Genomic DNA, 15339 nt, shown 5'->3' with positions numbered 1-15339 from the left:
GTTTAAATATTACATGATGTTACATTTTAATTTTTCAGTACTGTGGTAAATATTGTAGTTGTTTTTTTTGTGTTTTAAACCTGAGTTTATTTGAAAAAGTTCTTTAAAACAATGCTGTTGGGAAATGGCATAAATTATCTGTCAGGTAGTAATATATGCGAATCGTATATATAAAGATAAATAAATAATTTGACTTTCTCTTTTGTGTCTCGGCTTTCTAGAACCTTCACCCTCTTCTTCTCATCTTCTGGCTCCGACTTCTACATTTCATTCCTCCTGTTCATTTTATTCTCCATTGCCTTATACTCTTTGTTCTCTCTCCCTTTGTACTTCTGCCTCTTTTCTGTCTCCTGCCGAAGTGTTTTAAAGTATAATTTAGTAAAATGATATAGCCCTTCTTCATTTTATCAGTGTCTGAGTTGACGTGCCACTTTGGATTTAAATTTTCAACAACACATAAACAAAGGCAAAATGTAGTTTTTGCAAACTTTTATTTATAATATTAAGACAGTATAATTCTACTTGGTGTTTAGGTGTTTGTTGTTAAAATAAGCCTAAAGCTTCTATTGTAATTACCAAAGAACATATATCTCTCCATTAATTAGGCCTACATTGATTATGTATTCTTAAGTCTATGTACTAATGCTATAGTAAGTACAATACTAATCTTATTCTGGGAAAAGATGGTAGTACATCCCTTAACTTCCCTTCTATCTTAATCATCTTGTTGTTATTTTCAACATCTTCACGGTTTCACAGTTTTTCCAAAGCTGATGTAGAGATTAATATTTATGTGCAATAACAGATATTTTTTGGACTGACTGTCACTAGAACCTATTTTGTTGGTCCAGTTGAATAAATTAGCTCATTGCCTGCTTTTACATCGGCTGAAAAAAGATGTTTTCGTTTTAACTAAGGTTTCACTTATGAGTTATTTATTTGGGGAAATTTTGATTCTTTGCACATATTTCCAACCAGATGCACTGCATTCACGCTTTGGGGCAAAGCCTGCTCTGCTGTGCTTGTTCTCCATAAGTTTGCGTATTGATTGCACCCAAATTAATCGAAAAAAATATAAACATATCAAAACATCAAAACAAATTTTGCATGCAAGCACCACATTTTGAGTGCTGAGTGTAGTAAAATGTGCTGTCAAATAACCAGAGCCAGTGAACCATCTTATTACAGTATTTTCTACACTCAAAAAAATAATTCATTGGATGAACGTAATTTTATCTTGCCACTTATATTCCATCTAAACAAATCATGTTATATTAATCATTTCTTGGTTGTGTTGTGTCAACACGATATATGTGTGTAGGTTTCACATAACATTAACATTAACATTCAATTAATTTGACTTTTGTTCAATCAACATGTTTGCACCACATTAGTCTAATTAAATTTATTTAAATTCATCTTAGATTGTTTAAACACTTTGGCACATCAAAAGTGATTTTCCTGTGGTTTGACATCTAATGTGATCTTGTGAATTTAGTGAGTCGACTCAAAAAAATGAAATTGGGTGGTTGTTACTACAATCTAGTAAGGGTGGTTAGTTGCCTGGATCCAGCCACTCTTACTTTATTGTAGCATGTCATCTCAACAAGAACAAATTAAGTTGCTGAATTTCATGCAGATACTAAATGATTTAATTACGTTCACCATAGAAACATGGAGTTATTTAGTTCAAATGACAAGTTTGGATCCTGTGCATGTAACAACCACCCAATTTCATTTTTTGAGTGTAAAGAGGATGTTTGATTTTTATGTTTTTTAATTGGATGAAAGGGCTTTACTTCATACATGTTTGTATAAGCAGTTTGATTAACCTCATCTTTGTGACTGGTGTTCTCTTCAAGTATGTTTGTTATATTTTCTATTAACCTTTATTGGTTGAAATCCCTTTTATAGTTCTAACTCTTTCTTACATCTCTAACTATTACATACATCATCTTTTAGCCCATTTAGAGAATGTAATAGGCCAAAATAAACTTATAAACTACTACTGGATTTTGGTGTAGTGTATTTTTTACTGATGCCCCTATTACTGTGTACCAGGATTGTATGTTGCATTTACTTTTACAATAACAGTGTGACATGGAAAGATGACTGGGTCTTATTCATCATACAGTGGCTACACCTTGATACAGCTGTGTTAAATCAGGTTTTTGCAATTACTCTGGCTTGCCTTCCCCTGCTTGTGTTCCTCTAACTGGAGGGACACTTGCAGGCTTTTGTTACATGAAGTGCTCCAATTGAAACACAGTAGAGACAAGATGAGAAAATTGAAGAAGGAATTGGTTTGGGGTGTCATCAGGTACAATATGTGTGTCTGTAATGCTACCTTTCACAGTGTTCTACCAGTGTGCTTAAATTGTGGTGTTTTTATTGGACCAGCAGTAGAGATGTATGGGGCCGTGTGCTCCCAGGAGAAAAGTAAGCTTGTGTTTCTCTGAGTGGAAGTGCTGTTATTAATAGAGGGGTAAAGCAGGAGGCTCTATTATTAGTATAATTTATTGGTTATGTTACGTTCTGGTCCCGGCAAGTAAATAAACGTAACAAATAGTTTGCCCCACTCACTTCCCACCCACGCACAAACCCCAACAACGACACCTTTTTTAAGTATTTAAGCAGCCATTTATTTTCATCAGCAGTGAGCAATGCCAAAACAATAAACAAAACTCCCTATAAAACAATCCCTAGTCTTCCCTACACCAAAATAAAAAGAAGCCAAAACAAAAGACAAGTCACTTACCTAACTATCTAACGAAAAACAGGAGAAAACTTATTCAACAAAAGAAAACGGCTTCTCACGCCTACTAGGCTGCGACAGTGAAAGTTATACAGCAAAGGAACAAAAAAGTGACCGCCACTGGTTAACTTATTTACAATTATTTACATGGCAAGGCTAGAGGTACACGTGAATACTCCAGCCTGCACTACAATGACACAACACACAACTCTGTGACCGAGTCAACGGGGTTCCAAACAGCACTCCCAGGTGACTGTCATCCGGACGTTAAGTACTGGAGGTGGTCCATCAATTATCCAGTCGGAAGGTGTGTAGAGACTCCACCCAGATACCTAGCAGCCACGCCCAGGTGTCCACCTCCTAGGAGAGAAAAAAGGGAAAATACCGCCACCATCCTCCGGTGGGAGGCACAACACCAACAAACACATCACTGGGTCATAACAGTTTCCCCCACCCAAAAAAAATCAAACATCCAACCCCACACAAAGATGTTTGATTTACGACCTAGAGAGGGCATCAGCCATAACATTCTCTAAGCTCTTATATATCGGATCTCAATGTTGAAATCCTGTAGGAGTAAGGACCAACGCATGAGGCGCTGGTTGCTGTTTTAGAAATGTTCTAGAAAAGAAACAGACTGGGTGGTCAATGCCATTCATCCTCCTGCACGAGCACTGCACCCGCCCCCAAAACACTGGCGTCCACCTCTGAATCCTTGGCCCCTCAGGAACCGCCCAGGGACACCAAAAGTCTCCAGATTGCGCTTTCGCTCCTCTGCCCACGTCAGTCTGAGCCCATTATCAGATGAGATGTTGTCAAAGAAAAACTTTGCTTTGTCATAGTAGCACTTTGGACCAAAATGATCCTCCCCTGAACTCAGCTGCAACCCCTCCTTTTCCCTTCCCTCAGAATTCCCATCTTTTAGATTCAGCCCCTCCTGTAACTTCTTCTCAAGCGCCTCCTTAATGAATTGCGCAGTTGGAGGTGGACGCTATGCACTTGAGGATCAGGGCTCTGGAGGTGGAGAGGGGAGCCTCTGTGTCTGCCAGTCCTCCTGTACCTCGGTTAGCCCCGCAGTCACCATCCCCGCAGGTACCCTCCCCGGAGTCATCATCCCCGCAGTCGCCATCTCCGCAGCCACCGGCCTTGATGCTTCTCACGCCTACTAGGCTGCGACAGTGAAAGTTATACAGCAAAGGAACAAAAAAGTGACCGCCACTGGTTAACTTATTTACAATTATTTACATGGCAAGGCTAGAGGTACACGTGAATACTCCAGCCTGCACTACAATGACACAACACACAACTCTGTGACCGAGTCAACGGGGTTCCAAACAGCACTCCCAGGTGACTGTCATCCGGACGTTAAGTACTGGAGGTGGTCCATCAATTATCCAGTCGGAAGGTGTGTAGAGACTCCACCCAGATACCTAGCAGCCACGCCCAGGTGTCCACCTCCTAGGAGAGAAAAAAGGGAAAATACCGCCACCATCCTCCGGTGGGAGGCACAACACCAACAAACACATCACTGGGTCATAACAGTTATTATCAATACATAGAGCTGAAGACACTGATCATTGAGTACAGCTCGACACTGGTGATAAACACAAAGTATTCACTGCTAAGAGGATTTTGCAATTACACTTAACTAACTGCACAATGTCATTTTCAATAGGCTGATTGCTGGGGTCACCAATCTTTACTATTATAAGAGCCATTTTTAAACTTTTCTAAACCCTTCAAAATCATTGTGGAGCTGTAAAAACTGTTTGTTTAAACTTGGCATAATGAATGTAAAACAGCTTCTTGGGTATAATTGAGCCTGTCAATATTACTAAAAGGTAAAATTAAAATGCTTTACCACATGTGGCTAGATAAGTTATCATTATTTAATTTTTGATTATAATAATACCTTGTTTTTGTTGAATTCATGGAATCACAGACTAGAACTACAATAACTAATTATTATTTACTTGTTAATTTTATTGTAATGCAATAAAAAATATCTATCACCATGTTTAGGCCTACTTTGATATATGGGTAACTACAAAGCTGTCATGTTTAGGCTGTGTGCAGGTATGGAGGACCCAAAGTGCAGACTCAACTGAGGTGGGAGTGAAAATCAAAAAACAGAACACAGAACACTAACAAAGAAACCAAAAGAACAGATAAATAAAGGCAAAATCAAAGTACAATAATAATGAAAACTCAAAAGTCTGGGTCAACGACCCAGGTCTCCTTACACAAAGCTGTGCAGCCATGCATAGCTGCAGCTGTGAGTCCTACTTGTTTTTGTGCAAATTAATCAAATTAAAAGGATCCTGTTTTGATAATACATTTCATAAAAGGAAGCCCAATAGTTTTGAAAAGACAACAGTAAGTATGATGTAGTTGTTTTTAATTGTATTGTAAGTCCAGCAAAAGATCAAGCATACTAGTAAACTGTACAATTGGCAGTGAGCGTAAACACATTTGTCTTGTTTCCTGCTCTAGTTTCCTCCTTGACTTTTTGTTTTATTTAAATTTAGAATTCAGAGTAGGGGGGCTCTGGACTAGCCATTTATGTGTATTTACCCAGGCTAACCAATGCAACTGAGGTTAAGGATAATTTTCATATTTATCTAGCTTTTTGTTAAAGCCATAAGGAGATGCTGGTAAGAGAGCCACATGTGGTCGGGGAATCATAGGAATCTTGCACTAGTGCATAAAGTGTTACAGATTGTACAGAATGTTTGTTCTGTTGTAGTTTGCCACACTTTGTGCAGGTCTTTTGTAATTAACTCAAAGGTAAACAGTAATCTTTTAATCTAGAGGCTCCTTCTATAAAATGTTGCTATGGTCCTATAGTGATTTTTACAAATACACTTCAGCCCTAAAATTTTCTGAGCATTACATTGCAGTTACATTACATTATGAGGTGTTACATAGTGCAAAGTACATAACTCAGTGTGAGGTCCAATTGCATCCATAGTGCAGGTAAATAGTCCAGTGAATTCCCAGAAAGCTAGTGCGCGACATGTTTGCTCCTGCATGCTCCTGCATGCTTTACCCAGGCAATTTCCTACATTTCTCAAGTTATGCACATGCTTGATGTGAACTATCTCCTGTTGGGTGCAAAATGTAAAAAAGGCTTTCTATGGACAAATGTCATGTTTATGTTTATCGAAGCTGATCAGTAACATTTAAATGAGAACATTCGCCATATTTCTTCAAATACGTTTCTGGCACTTTTTAAAAAACAGTTGTTGGTAGACTTGGATGTAGGGACATTATGGGAAAAATGTCCCGGTCCTGGGTCGGTGACCCAGTGTTTTGAGTTTCTTGTATCTCTGAGTTTTTGTATTATGCTCTTAGTTCTTTGTCGCCCCAGTTTATTCTATAGTCTAGTGTCTTAGTTTGGCCTTCTTGTATTCTGTTTAGTTCTCTGAGTATTTAGTAGCTGCCCTCTGTGTCTCTTTGTTGTTGTTCTCTGTGTTTCTTAGTTGCCCTGTCTCCCCTAGTCTAGTTTGGATCTGTGCTACTTCCTGTTTTACTTTGAAGGTCTGTGTCTCATGTGAGTGTATCCTACTTTGCTTCCTTGTCTTGTCAGTTCTGATTTCTCCCAGCTGTGCCCTCTTTCTGTATCTTATTCCCCTCGTTACTTCCCAGTGTATTTAAACCCTGTGTTTCTCTGAGTCAGTGTCGTGTCGTCCCTCATGCTGTGTGTGTTTTATTAGATTCTTCTCAGTTTAGGTTTTGTAGACGTTCTTTGTTCAGCAACAAAAGCTGCCATTTTGAATTCAATCCCATTTCTAGTGAGTTTGCGTTTGGGTCCAATTCCTGCCTGCACACAGCCGAAACGTGACAAAAAAACTGAAGCATCAAATTAATAGAAATTTAATGAGCAATGATTTTGATCATCTTCTGATTGTCCTCTGCTCAAAATGTTCCAGCTCATTCTCAGTTCAATGCCATTCCAAATTGGATATTGCTGGTCTGTGAAATGTTGGCTGATCAAAAACAAGCATTTTGAAGACCAAAAATTTCAGTTACCTGCCACTGATGTTTGAGGGCCACCCACATGCACAGCTCCCCAGAACAGCTATTAAAACTGCCCTGTGATTCCACTTGTGGCTGTGTGGATGTGAGCTGAATATGATGAAGTACTTCCCTGTCAGAGGGTTACTTACAGCCACGCTGTCCCAGGAGAGTTTGCTGTGTGACACTGGCAGAAGGAGAGCAGTGACCCCAGTGATGGCCAGCTGAGGGACAAAGTCCAGAGCTGACTGTTAGAAGGCAAACCTCTCAGTGGTTGCTTAAGCTAATCACCACAGGGATCAACAACCATCGCTTTGTTAAAGCTTATATTCCCACGTTAGGAAATGAGTTTTAAAGATAAGTGAACAGACTATTTCCTGACACACTGTAAAAGTCACAGAATGCCTCTGGTGGGTGAACTGGCCAAAGTCCCATTGTTCTGCTTTGTTATATCTCTCCTTTTCTTATTGCTTTCCTATGTCATTGTCATTGACATGCTATTATCAGTTTTATTGTTCAGTTCTGGCAAATATTGGACTCATTCAGCTGGTGTGGGATCCCTACTCATCTTGAACATGGTTTCATCAGTTCCTGCTGTTTTTGGCTTGTCTTGTTATGTAAAGCTACTTTAGATAAGCTGTGGTTCCTTTATTTTTGTTTTGTTTTTTTAACATTTTGCAGTCTTAATTTGTTCATCATTAAGTAAGATTATTTTAGGCATGGTGATAAATGAGTGTAAGTATAATATATGCCTAAATAAGCAACAGTTGTGTATATTTATTAGTACTCTTTTATCTTGAAAGCGGCGTCTTATGTTATTTTAAGGGTTATTTTCTAAACCACTGTTATTTTGGCATTTTGCTATTTGGGACAAAAGGAAAATGCATTTTTAAATCCCACTCAGGAGGCAGTAAAAATGAACTGTACAAAGGAAAACAAGTTAATTATATTATGTGGTTTATTTAACTAATTACAACAAGTACTTAATAATAATCCACAAGGATAATTGTAAAATACTCTAAAACTGCATAAGAAAACGTGTCCATATTTGGATACAGTTAAAAACATGGATGGCTATTGTTGTTATGAAAACAACAACAACCATAGGCCAGCTTAATACCTTGACTTTAATGTTATTACATTTATAGACACACTGTTTTCATCTTTCATTTTTAATTCTCATTTAAGCCATGCTAAAAAACAGTGTTTAGTAGCAACTTCTCTTATATGTTCAACTTGAACTAATAGCATTTCATCCATTTAGCTTCTTAATTTCTCAAGAGTCCACTAAAACGCAATGTTTTTCCATAATAAATTAATAATAGGATTACTTGCAAATGAAACACAAGGAGCCAGAAACCAAAACAGCAAACACAGGAGCCCAGAAAACAACTCAAAACAACCAAACAAACAAGGTCCCCAAAAGGTGCAGGAGGCCATGAAAACAGTTCCGAAAAAAAGTTCAGGGGGCCGGCCTGGAGGTAGACAGCACAAGGTCCAAACCCGGGCAGTTCAGGAGGCCGACCGTGTGAAAAGCAACAGCGGCGAAGGAGGTCCGGAGACCGGCCGCGCGGAAGGCAGCGGCAGCGGCGGCGACGCAGTTCAGGAGGCCATCCACGATGGCAATGAAGTCCAGTCATCAGCCTGGAAGGTGGCTGGCGATGTTGAGGTGCTGGACGTGGACTGGACGGCGCTTGGCAGCGGCAGGACCAGGTGAGGCAGGACCAGGCAACGATGGCGTGGGAGCTGCTGATGGTGGCGCTGCAGGTGACGGCGTGGGATCCGCAGATGGTGGCGCTGCAGGCGACGAAGACTGGACGGGGCCTCCGACCCTCCAGCGGAGGCAGGAAGGCAGAGGAGCAGGCTCAGCAACAATTGACTCAGCTAAAATAGGTTTTAACCCCTTTTCACCATGATTAACAGTTTTCAAAATCCTAGGTTTAACAGTCTTAGAGTGAGCTGACTTGGGGATGACTGAACCAGACTTGACAAAACCTGAACTGACAGAACCTGAACTGAATGTCTTAGTACTAGTAACATTGCTCACAGTTTTAACAGGGTTCATAGTCTTAAGCTGAGGATTATTGTCCTTGATTCCTCCCTGCTCAGAGGGAGCAAAATGAAAAAAACGTTTCCCAGTCTACGTCATCATCCGAAAGGGAAGTTCCCCACGGATCAGAGGTGAGTTTATTACTCTTAACGTCAGATGGGACGTGAGAATAGGAGAGAAACACAGCTGGGGCAAATCAGGCCTAACGAAACAGGGGAAGCAAAACCAGACACATTAACATAAGACATGCACCTCCAAAGTAAAACAGGAAACATAACACAGACTGAACTACAGACACAGACTCTGACTGGACACAGGGAGACAGCAACTATGGAACAGAACAGAAACCAGAAGACAACTCTGACAAAGAAACCAAAAAACTAGAAATGATAAATGATATAATAAACTCAAAACTCTGGGTCAACGACCCAGGCATCCTAACAATTACCTTATTGTGTGTGTATAACCTCTTTTTAAGTTTTGTGAATATTATACACAGTTATGCTGAGGATTGTCGGCCAGTTTCCACTGGAAATGCCTTTTGGTTAAATTGTCAGCAAGGAATTTGCATTTGCACTGTTAAATTTTTATATAACTTCCATGCACATAAAAAACAGCTGCTTGTTTAAGTGAAAATACACTGATGTTTTTTTTTTTTGCACTAATAAAGTTGTGGAGTTGTAAAGTATTTTGTCTAGTGTCAATTATATCGTCAGTTATATCATTATTGCAAATTTTCAAATGTATATCGTGATAAATATTTTTGGTCATATCGCCCTGCTCTTCTTGCAATAATTAATCTAATTGATCTAATGATTATATAGACACATATATAGGTGCAACATTGTATTTCATCACGCTGAATGATTTTCAAACCTGCTCACGATTATTCCTGCTTTTGAGAGCGTTGACTCTCCTCATTATGCTATAATAAAGTGTGATTATTAATATAATTACTCAGTTCATTTAGTTATATGAACAGTAGCAGGTGGGCGTTTGCAGTATTTCCACACGCTGTAGCGTTGACCTTGTGCAGTTAACCATGACAAGTGTATTAAATATACTGACATTTTTACAGAAGTGTGTTGTTATGCGCTCTCCTATCGATTTTCAGTGAAAGTCCTCTTAGGAATGTCAAAGTGTTATACTTGTCAGAGAGAATATATTGATATGCTTGCCATGTGCTTGCAAACATTTCCAGTTCACAGCAAGGAGAATCTTATCATGGTGTCTGACTTTGTCAACACTATTAAATTTAGAGAGAGTCTATGATTAATAACTTCCACATAAGGAGAAAATAGGAAGACGCGCAGGCTTGAAGGCTTACAGAAAGATTAATGAGTGTCAAAAACAATGAATTTTCCATTAGATAGTAGATTGTCATACATTACTTGTGTGATCTTCCAGGTTTCCTCATCAGATAAGTTTGTTCAAGGATCATCAAAAAATTATCCATTTTTTATAGATAAAAATTTTGTCCCTTGTGCACAAGTCAGAAATATTACTTTTTCCAAAATACCACAACTAGCAATCTAATCATAGTTTTTATTGAACATTTGACCTGACTATTAAGAGAGAACAAATACGAATGTGCAGAACTTGCCTTGTGAAGGCTGGTTGCAAAGGGGAAAAAAGGACTGATTACAGGACACTCTTTTAATTTCAGCAGCATTATTTAAAACACACATGCACACGCAAGAACACGGGAAGTGTCATGGCTCTCTAAGACCTTTCTCTGCAACTGTGTTATTATTGTTACCAGCGATGGCCAGCTGATATCAAATATCAGCAATGGGGAAAACAAACACGCAGCATTCATGAGCATGTTGAATACTAATGCAACTTTGAGTAGCAGAAAAATGATAAGAAGTGAAAAATTATTCTTCACAACAAGAGAATCAAATGAGGCATGCATAGCGTGAACAATGCCACTGGCACCAGCAGCTGGAAAGGGATAGTGGTCTGTTGGATATTTCCCATAATAGACCAGATGTGTCAGCATACAGTACATTTGTGGACCAGAGAAGAGTGGTAAATTGTATAAGTGAGGCTTTCTTGACAATTTCAGAAGTGCTTTTTTTGAGTTATTTTCTCTGTCCACAAGTAGCAGCGCATTGCATGACCTTTAGTCTGTGAAAATCTGGGAGAAATTTGTAAGTAAAACATTAATTTTCAAACAAAAATAAATCACTAATGCCAAAATAAATAAAAAAAATAAGAAAAAAAATAAATTACAAATGCTTAAACGTTTTTGTTTATCCTTCTGTTCTTTCTAATGCAGACTTTGGACTGTGTAAACTGCACCTTAACATCAGGTTCCACAGATTTTTCAGGTTCTAGTTACATTCCCTGAGAAATCAGACTTCAGCTTATAATAGCGTAATAGTTTCAGTTGTTGCCAGGATATCCAGTTCAAAACCGATTTTTGGTGAGGTGGACACTAAGGAAGGAAAAAAGGAATTTTATCAGTTGGTTACGTAGAGAGATTGAGCTGGAAAGAATCTGCTGTGGGTTAGGGTGGTTAAGAATAGAGATAGAGATGTGTGTAAAGAGCATACTGGGTACGTGTAAGCAGTATTTTGAGAATAATGAATGCAGAAAATGGGAGAGCGAGGAGGACAGAATCCAGAGAATTAGTAAGGAGGAAGTAAGAGCAGCTGTGAAGAGGATGAAGACCGAAAGGCAGTTGGTCCAGATGACATACCTGTGGGAGGTACAGTATGTATATGTCTAGGGGAGATGTTTGCGATGATTAAAGCTGGGTGACATACAGCATTATCTTGCTGGCAGCAGTAATCAAGGGAAAGATATGGTCGCCAACAATACTCAGGTAGCCTGTTAAACCATTGTTCAGTTGGTACTAAAGGCCCCAAAATGTCCCAAGGAAATATCCATGACACCAACCACCACCAACCTATACTGTTGACGATTTCATGTTTTCATATACTTTTGGCCAAATTCTGATCCTACCATCTGACTCTCGCAGCCGAAATTAAGACTCATTAAACCCAGCAACATTTTTCCAAACTACTATTGTCTGGTTTTGTGAGCCCGTGTGAATTGTAGCCTCAGCTTCCTGTCCTTAGTAAGTTAAGCTTGGGAGTGGCACCCAATGTGGTCTTCTGCTGTAGCCCATCTGCTTCAAGGTTCAACTTGTTTCCATTCGGTGATGCTTTTCTTGCATACCTTAGTTGTAATGAATTGTCATTTGAATTATTGTTACCTCATCATCTCGTCATCTCAAAGCATTCTAGCAACCCTCCTCTGACTTCCAGCATCAACAAGGCATTTACACCCAGAGAATTGCCACTTAATGGATATTTCCACTTTATTGGACAATTCTCTGTAAACCCTAGTGATATTTGTGTGGAAAAATCCCAGAAGATCATCACTTTCTGAAATACTCAGACAGGCACTTTTGGGGATTACATACTCACCTCTTGTACTCATGTGATGACATCAAATAACTGCTTTGCATAAAATGATTACATTAGTTGGCTTTAACTTGATCCAAAGACCCTTGGTGTTTTACTGTCCTAACAGATGCTGCTGTAAAGCTGTATTTAGTATTTAATCTTGTCATATGCAACACTATTGCCAGAAAAAATAGGCAGTTACAGTTGCCATAACTATATTGGAGTGTTCTGACTTTCGTTTGACTTTAATTCTAAGTAACTACATTACTTGGGACAGGAGCTACAGATGCATGTTTTAATGAAGGATTAATGGTACAAATAAGGTTGTAATAGAGTTAAAACTGATAAAGATGTAATAGTCAAGTCTTTTCTGTTTCTTGGTAATGTATTGGTGATAACACTTGACACATCATCAAGTTATGTTATAAATGAGTACTGAGTATCCTACTCCCATTTCCATATTAACAACATTTAATCTTATACTTCCTGTCACCATGGAGCAAATAATCATTATGCTATCAATTGTATTCCTTCACACTACCTATCTAACTTCCTGTCTCCTTCCTTTACCCCCTCATGCTATCAGTGGCTGGGACAAAAAGCAAAGCTAGAGGTGAGTTATTGCCTCCATTTTCTTGCTACATGATTTATGTTGCACGCAGTTCCCAATAAACAATGTTTGGATCACCCTTTTATCGCCACCAAAAGCCTAGCAAGCATTAACATACGCTGCTCCTCCTGAACCATTCTGGGCATTTTTTTGTTGTCGTTGTTAACCTTTCTTTCTCCAGGAAAGGTTTGTTGAACATCCTTGCTGTTTTCAGATACAACCTTCTTCACGTATGTATAGATTTCACACTGAAGTGCTGCCTGCCTCACCCAGCCATGCTTTCCTGCATTTGGCCTCTGTGCTGCTCATCTGGAGCAGCTGGGGGTGGTTTCCAGTTCAAGGACACCTCATATTTAGGGGGGATCATTTCTTATTTACTCATCCTCGACAGATTTTCTTAGCTGTATTGCACATTCAAACAGGAGATGTTCTGGTAACCAACTTTATTTTTTTTTCACCTCTGACCATCAGTATTTTACACTTTTTCAGATAAATATGTTCACTTCAATGAGTCTTATCTATTGCTTATTAAAATCTGCTTTCAAATGCATTATTAATTTAGATATTTGGTAATTTTAACAATGTTTCTTTAAGTTCAACATACATTTTGTGTTATTGGACTTTTTTGTTTGTTAGTTTGCTAGCATTTTTTTTTTCATTATCTAGGTGTTACATAGATATTATTTGCTTTATGTCTACCTTACCATTTTTTATTGGAATCCCTCACTACAATCATACACTCATACATTAATTAGTTCTCAGTCTATTTGTTTTGCTGTTTGTGGTTGTTTTTTCTTTTACATATCCTCAACCAAACTAAATGATTAATTTTTTAATTTTGTTTTTTTCTTAAAATGAATGTTAAGCCCCACACTCCCTCCTGGAAAATACTGTCTTTTCTAATTACCAAGGAGGTTTTTTTTATAATTAACAGAAGATACACATTTAGCCTTTGTACCCGTAGAATGGGACAGGCTTTTTCAGCAGCACCTTTGTAGCTGATTAGTTGTTGATTATATATTATATATGTGTGTGTGTGCGTGTGTGTGTGTGTGTATGGGTTCATATATATGAACCCATGCATCAGTCTTGAATATTTATTAATGGATTTTGTAATGCTGTAATGCATGCTGATGATTGCTGTGTAATTCATGGAATAACTGTAAGAAGTCAGTATAAAAGATCCTCCTAGCAGGCATCATTATAATGGAAAACATGCCTCTTGGCTTATTTACCGAGACCTTATGAATAGATTTGTTTGCTCTGCGAGGATTCACCTGAGCGTATGAAGCAATGGTTTGGCCAGTGCAAGCAGAGGGAAAAAGAGGATCATTTATTAAAGTGAAAACATTGTATAAAGAGAGAAAACTGAGGATAAACTTTTTCGTGAGAAAACTTTTTATGGTCACCTCAAACTTAGGAAAGAAACTTGTATTGGCCACTATTTTTGGTCAAACAATGAGACTAATGGGACTAAAGTGCTCCAACTCTGCTCCGACAAACACGTATGGCAGCAGTAAAACATGAAGTTGAAATAGCAGAGGTTGTTTTCACAGTTGTGTTATGTAACCTTTATGAAGGGCACATTCAGGCAGGTGGAATGTGAATTTAAAAGCCTTTCAAATACAGTTAATCTAGGAGAGGTTATGTTACATTAAAGAGAAAAGGGCGAGGATAGGGTTTACTGAACATCTAAAAGAGGAAATGTACGTTTCTCAAAGAGCAATCTCAAATGGACTCTAGGAACTAGTCTTACTTTTTCCTGTCATGTGCCTTCTCGACATTTTAGAGGAAATCCATAGTTGGGCTTACTGAGAAAATATTATACTCAAGCTTGTGCTTAACCGAATTAACATTGATTAAAACATTTCATTTGGCAGCCCTCGAGAGTTGGGTTGATTACCATTAGACGCTTTTCTTGTTGTCTTCTTTGTTGTCTTAGTGGTGCTAGTTGTTATCACTTTGTAGCCTGAATATCCTTAATATACTGTCACTTTGGCAGTTTTATTTTTCTGTGTAGTGTAATACTTACACGGACCTTGATTTTACTTAATTTGAGGCACGTTAAGTGTACATATTTTAAGTAACTACTTAAATATGAAATCTCCTGTTTCACGTGGAGACAGTACAGTATTTCTGACACACTTTCTGAAACTGATGTATTACCACTTTCTTCTTTCCTTTTTTTTCGTGCACAGCAGAAAAAAAAACATGGCTAAGAGTTTCCCCCAGCAGGGATATTTATTGCCAGTTCTGTGGATTGTCCACCCCCTACTTTTTCCCCCACCTTCCCCACTGCGGTAAATTATAGGGGAGGACGACGCTCAGTACCACCTCTGTGTCGAGGAAGGTTCACTTTTGCTCAGGTGTTAGTCTGTAACAGGCACAAAATGTTATTTTTGATGAAGGGTAAAGCTAGCAGACAGCTCACTCTGTCTTGGTTATTTCCTTTCTGAAAGACTTCATCAGCTCAATCAAATGACTGCATCAT

The 15339-nt window shown here is 38.6% G+C and overlaps 1 protein-coding gene across 5 annotated transcripts in view; it reads left to right on the top strand.

The window, feature by feature from the left end:
* LOC146694439 (cell adhesion molecule 2-like) overlaps positions 1-15339 on the top strand; it is a 157148-nt gene that overhangs the window by 97428 nt on the left and 44381 nt on the right. For 4 of the 5 annotated variants that reach the window (XM_085430614.1, XM_085430613.1, XM_085430611.1 and 1 more), the window contains exon 2: positions 12825-12851. The exons of the other annotated variant lie outside the window; for it this stretch is intronic. In XM_085430614.1, coding sequence (XP_085286740.1) covers positions 12825-12851 — 27 coding nt within the window. The remainder of the gene's footprint in view (positions 1-12824; positions 12852-15339) is intronic. 5 annotated transcript variants of the gene reach the window in all.

This window comes from Copadichromis virginalis, linkage group LG14 (assembly GCF_057382275.1).
Source record: "Copadichromis virginalis isolate Kocher_CV1m ecotype Utaka linkage group LG14, C_Virginalis_male_GT1.1, whole genome shotgun sequence".
NCBI lineage: Eukaryota > Metazoa > Chordata > Actinopteri > Cichliformes > Cichlidae > Copadichromis > Copadichromis virginalis.
Note: the sequence above shows the minus strand (reverse complement) of the source record. Positions and strands in the feature narration are given on the sequence as shown.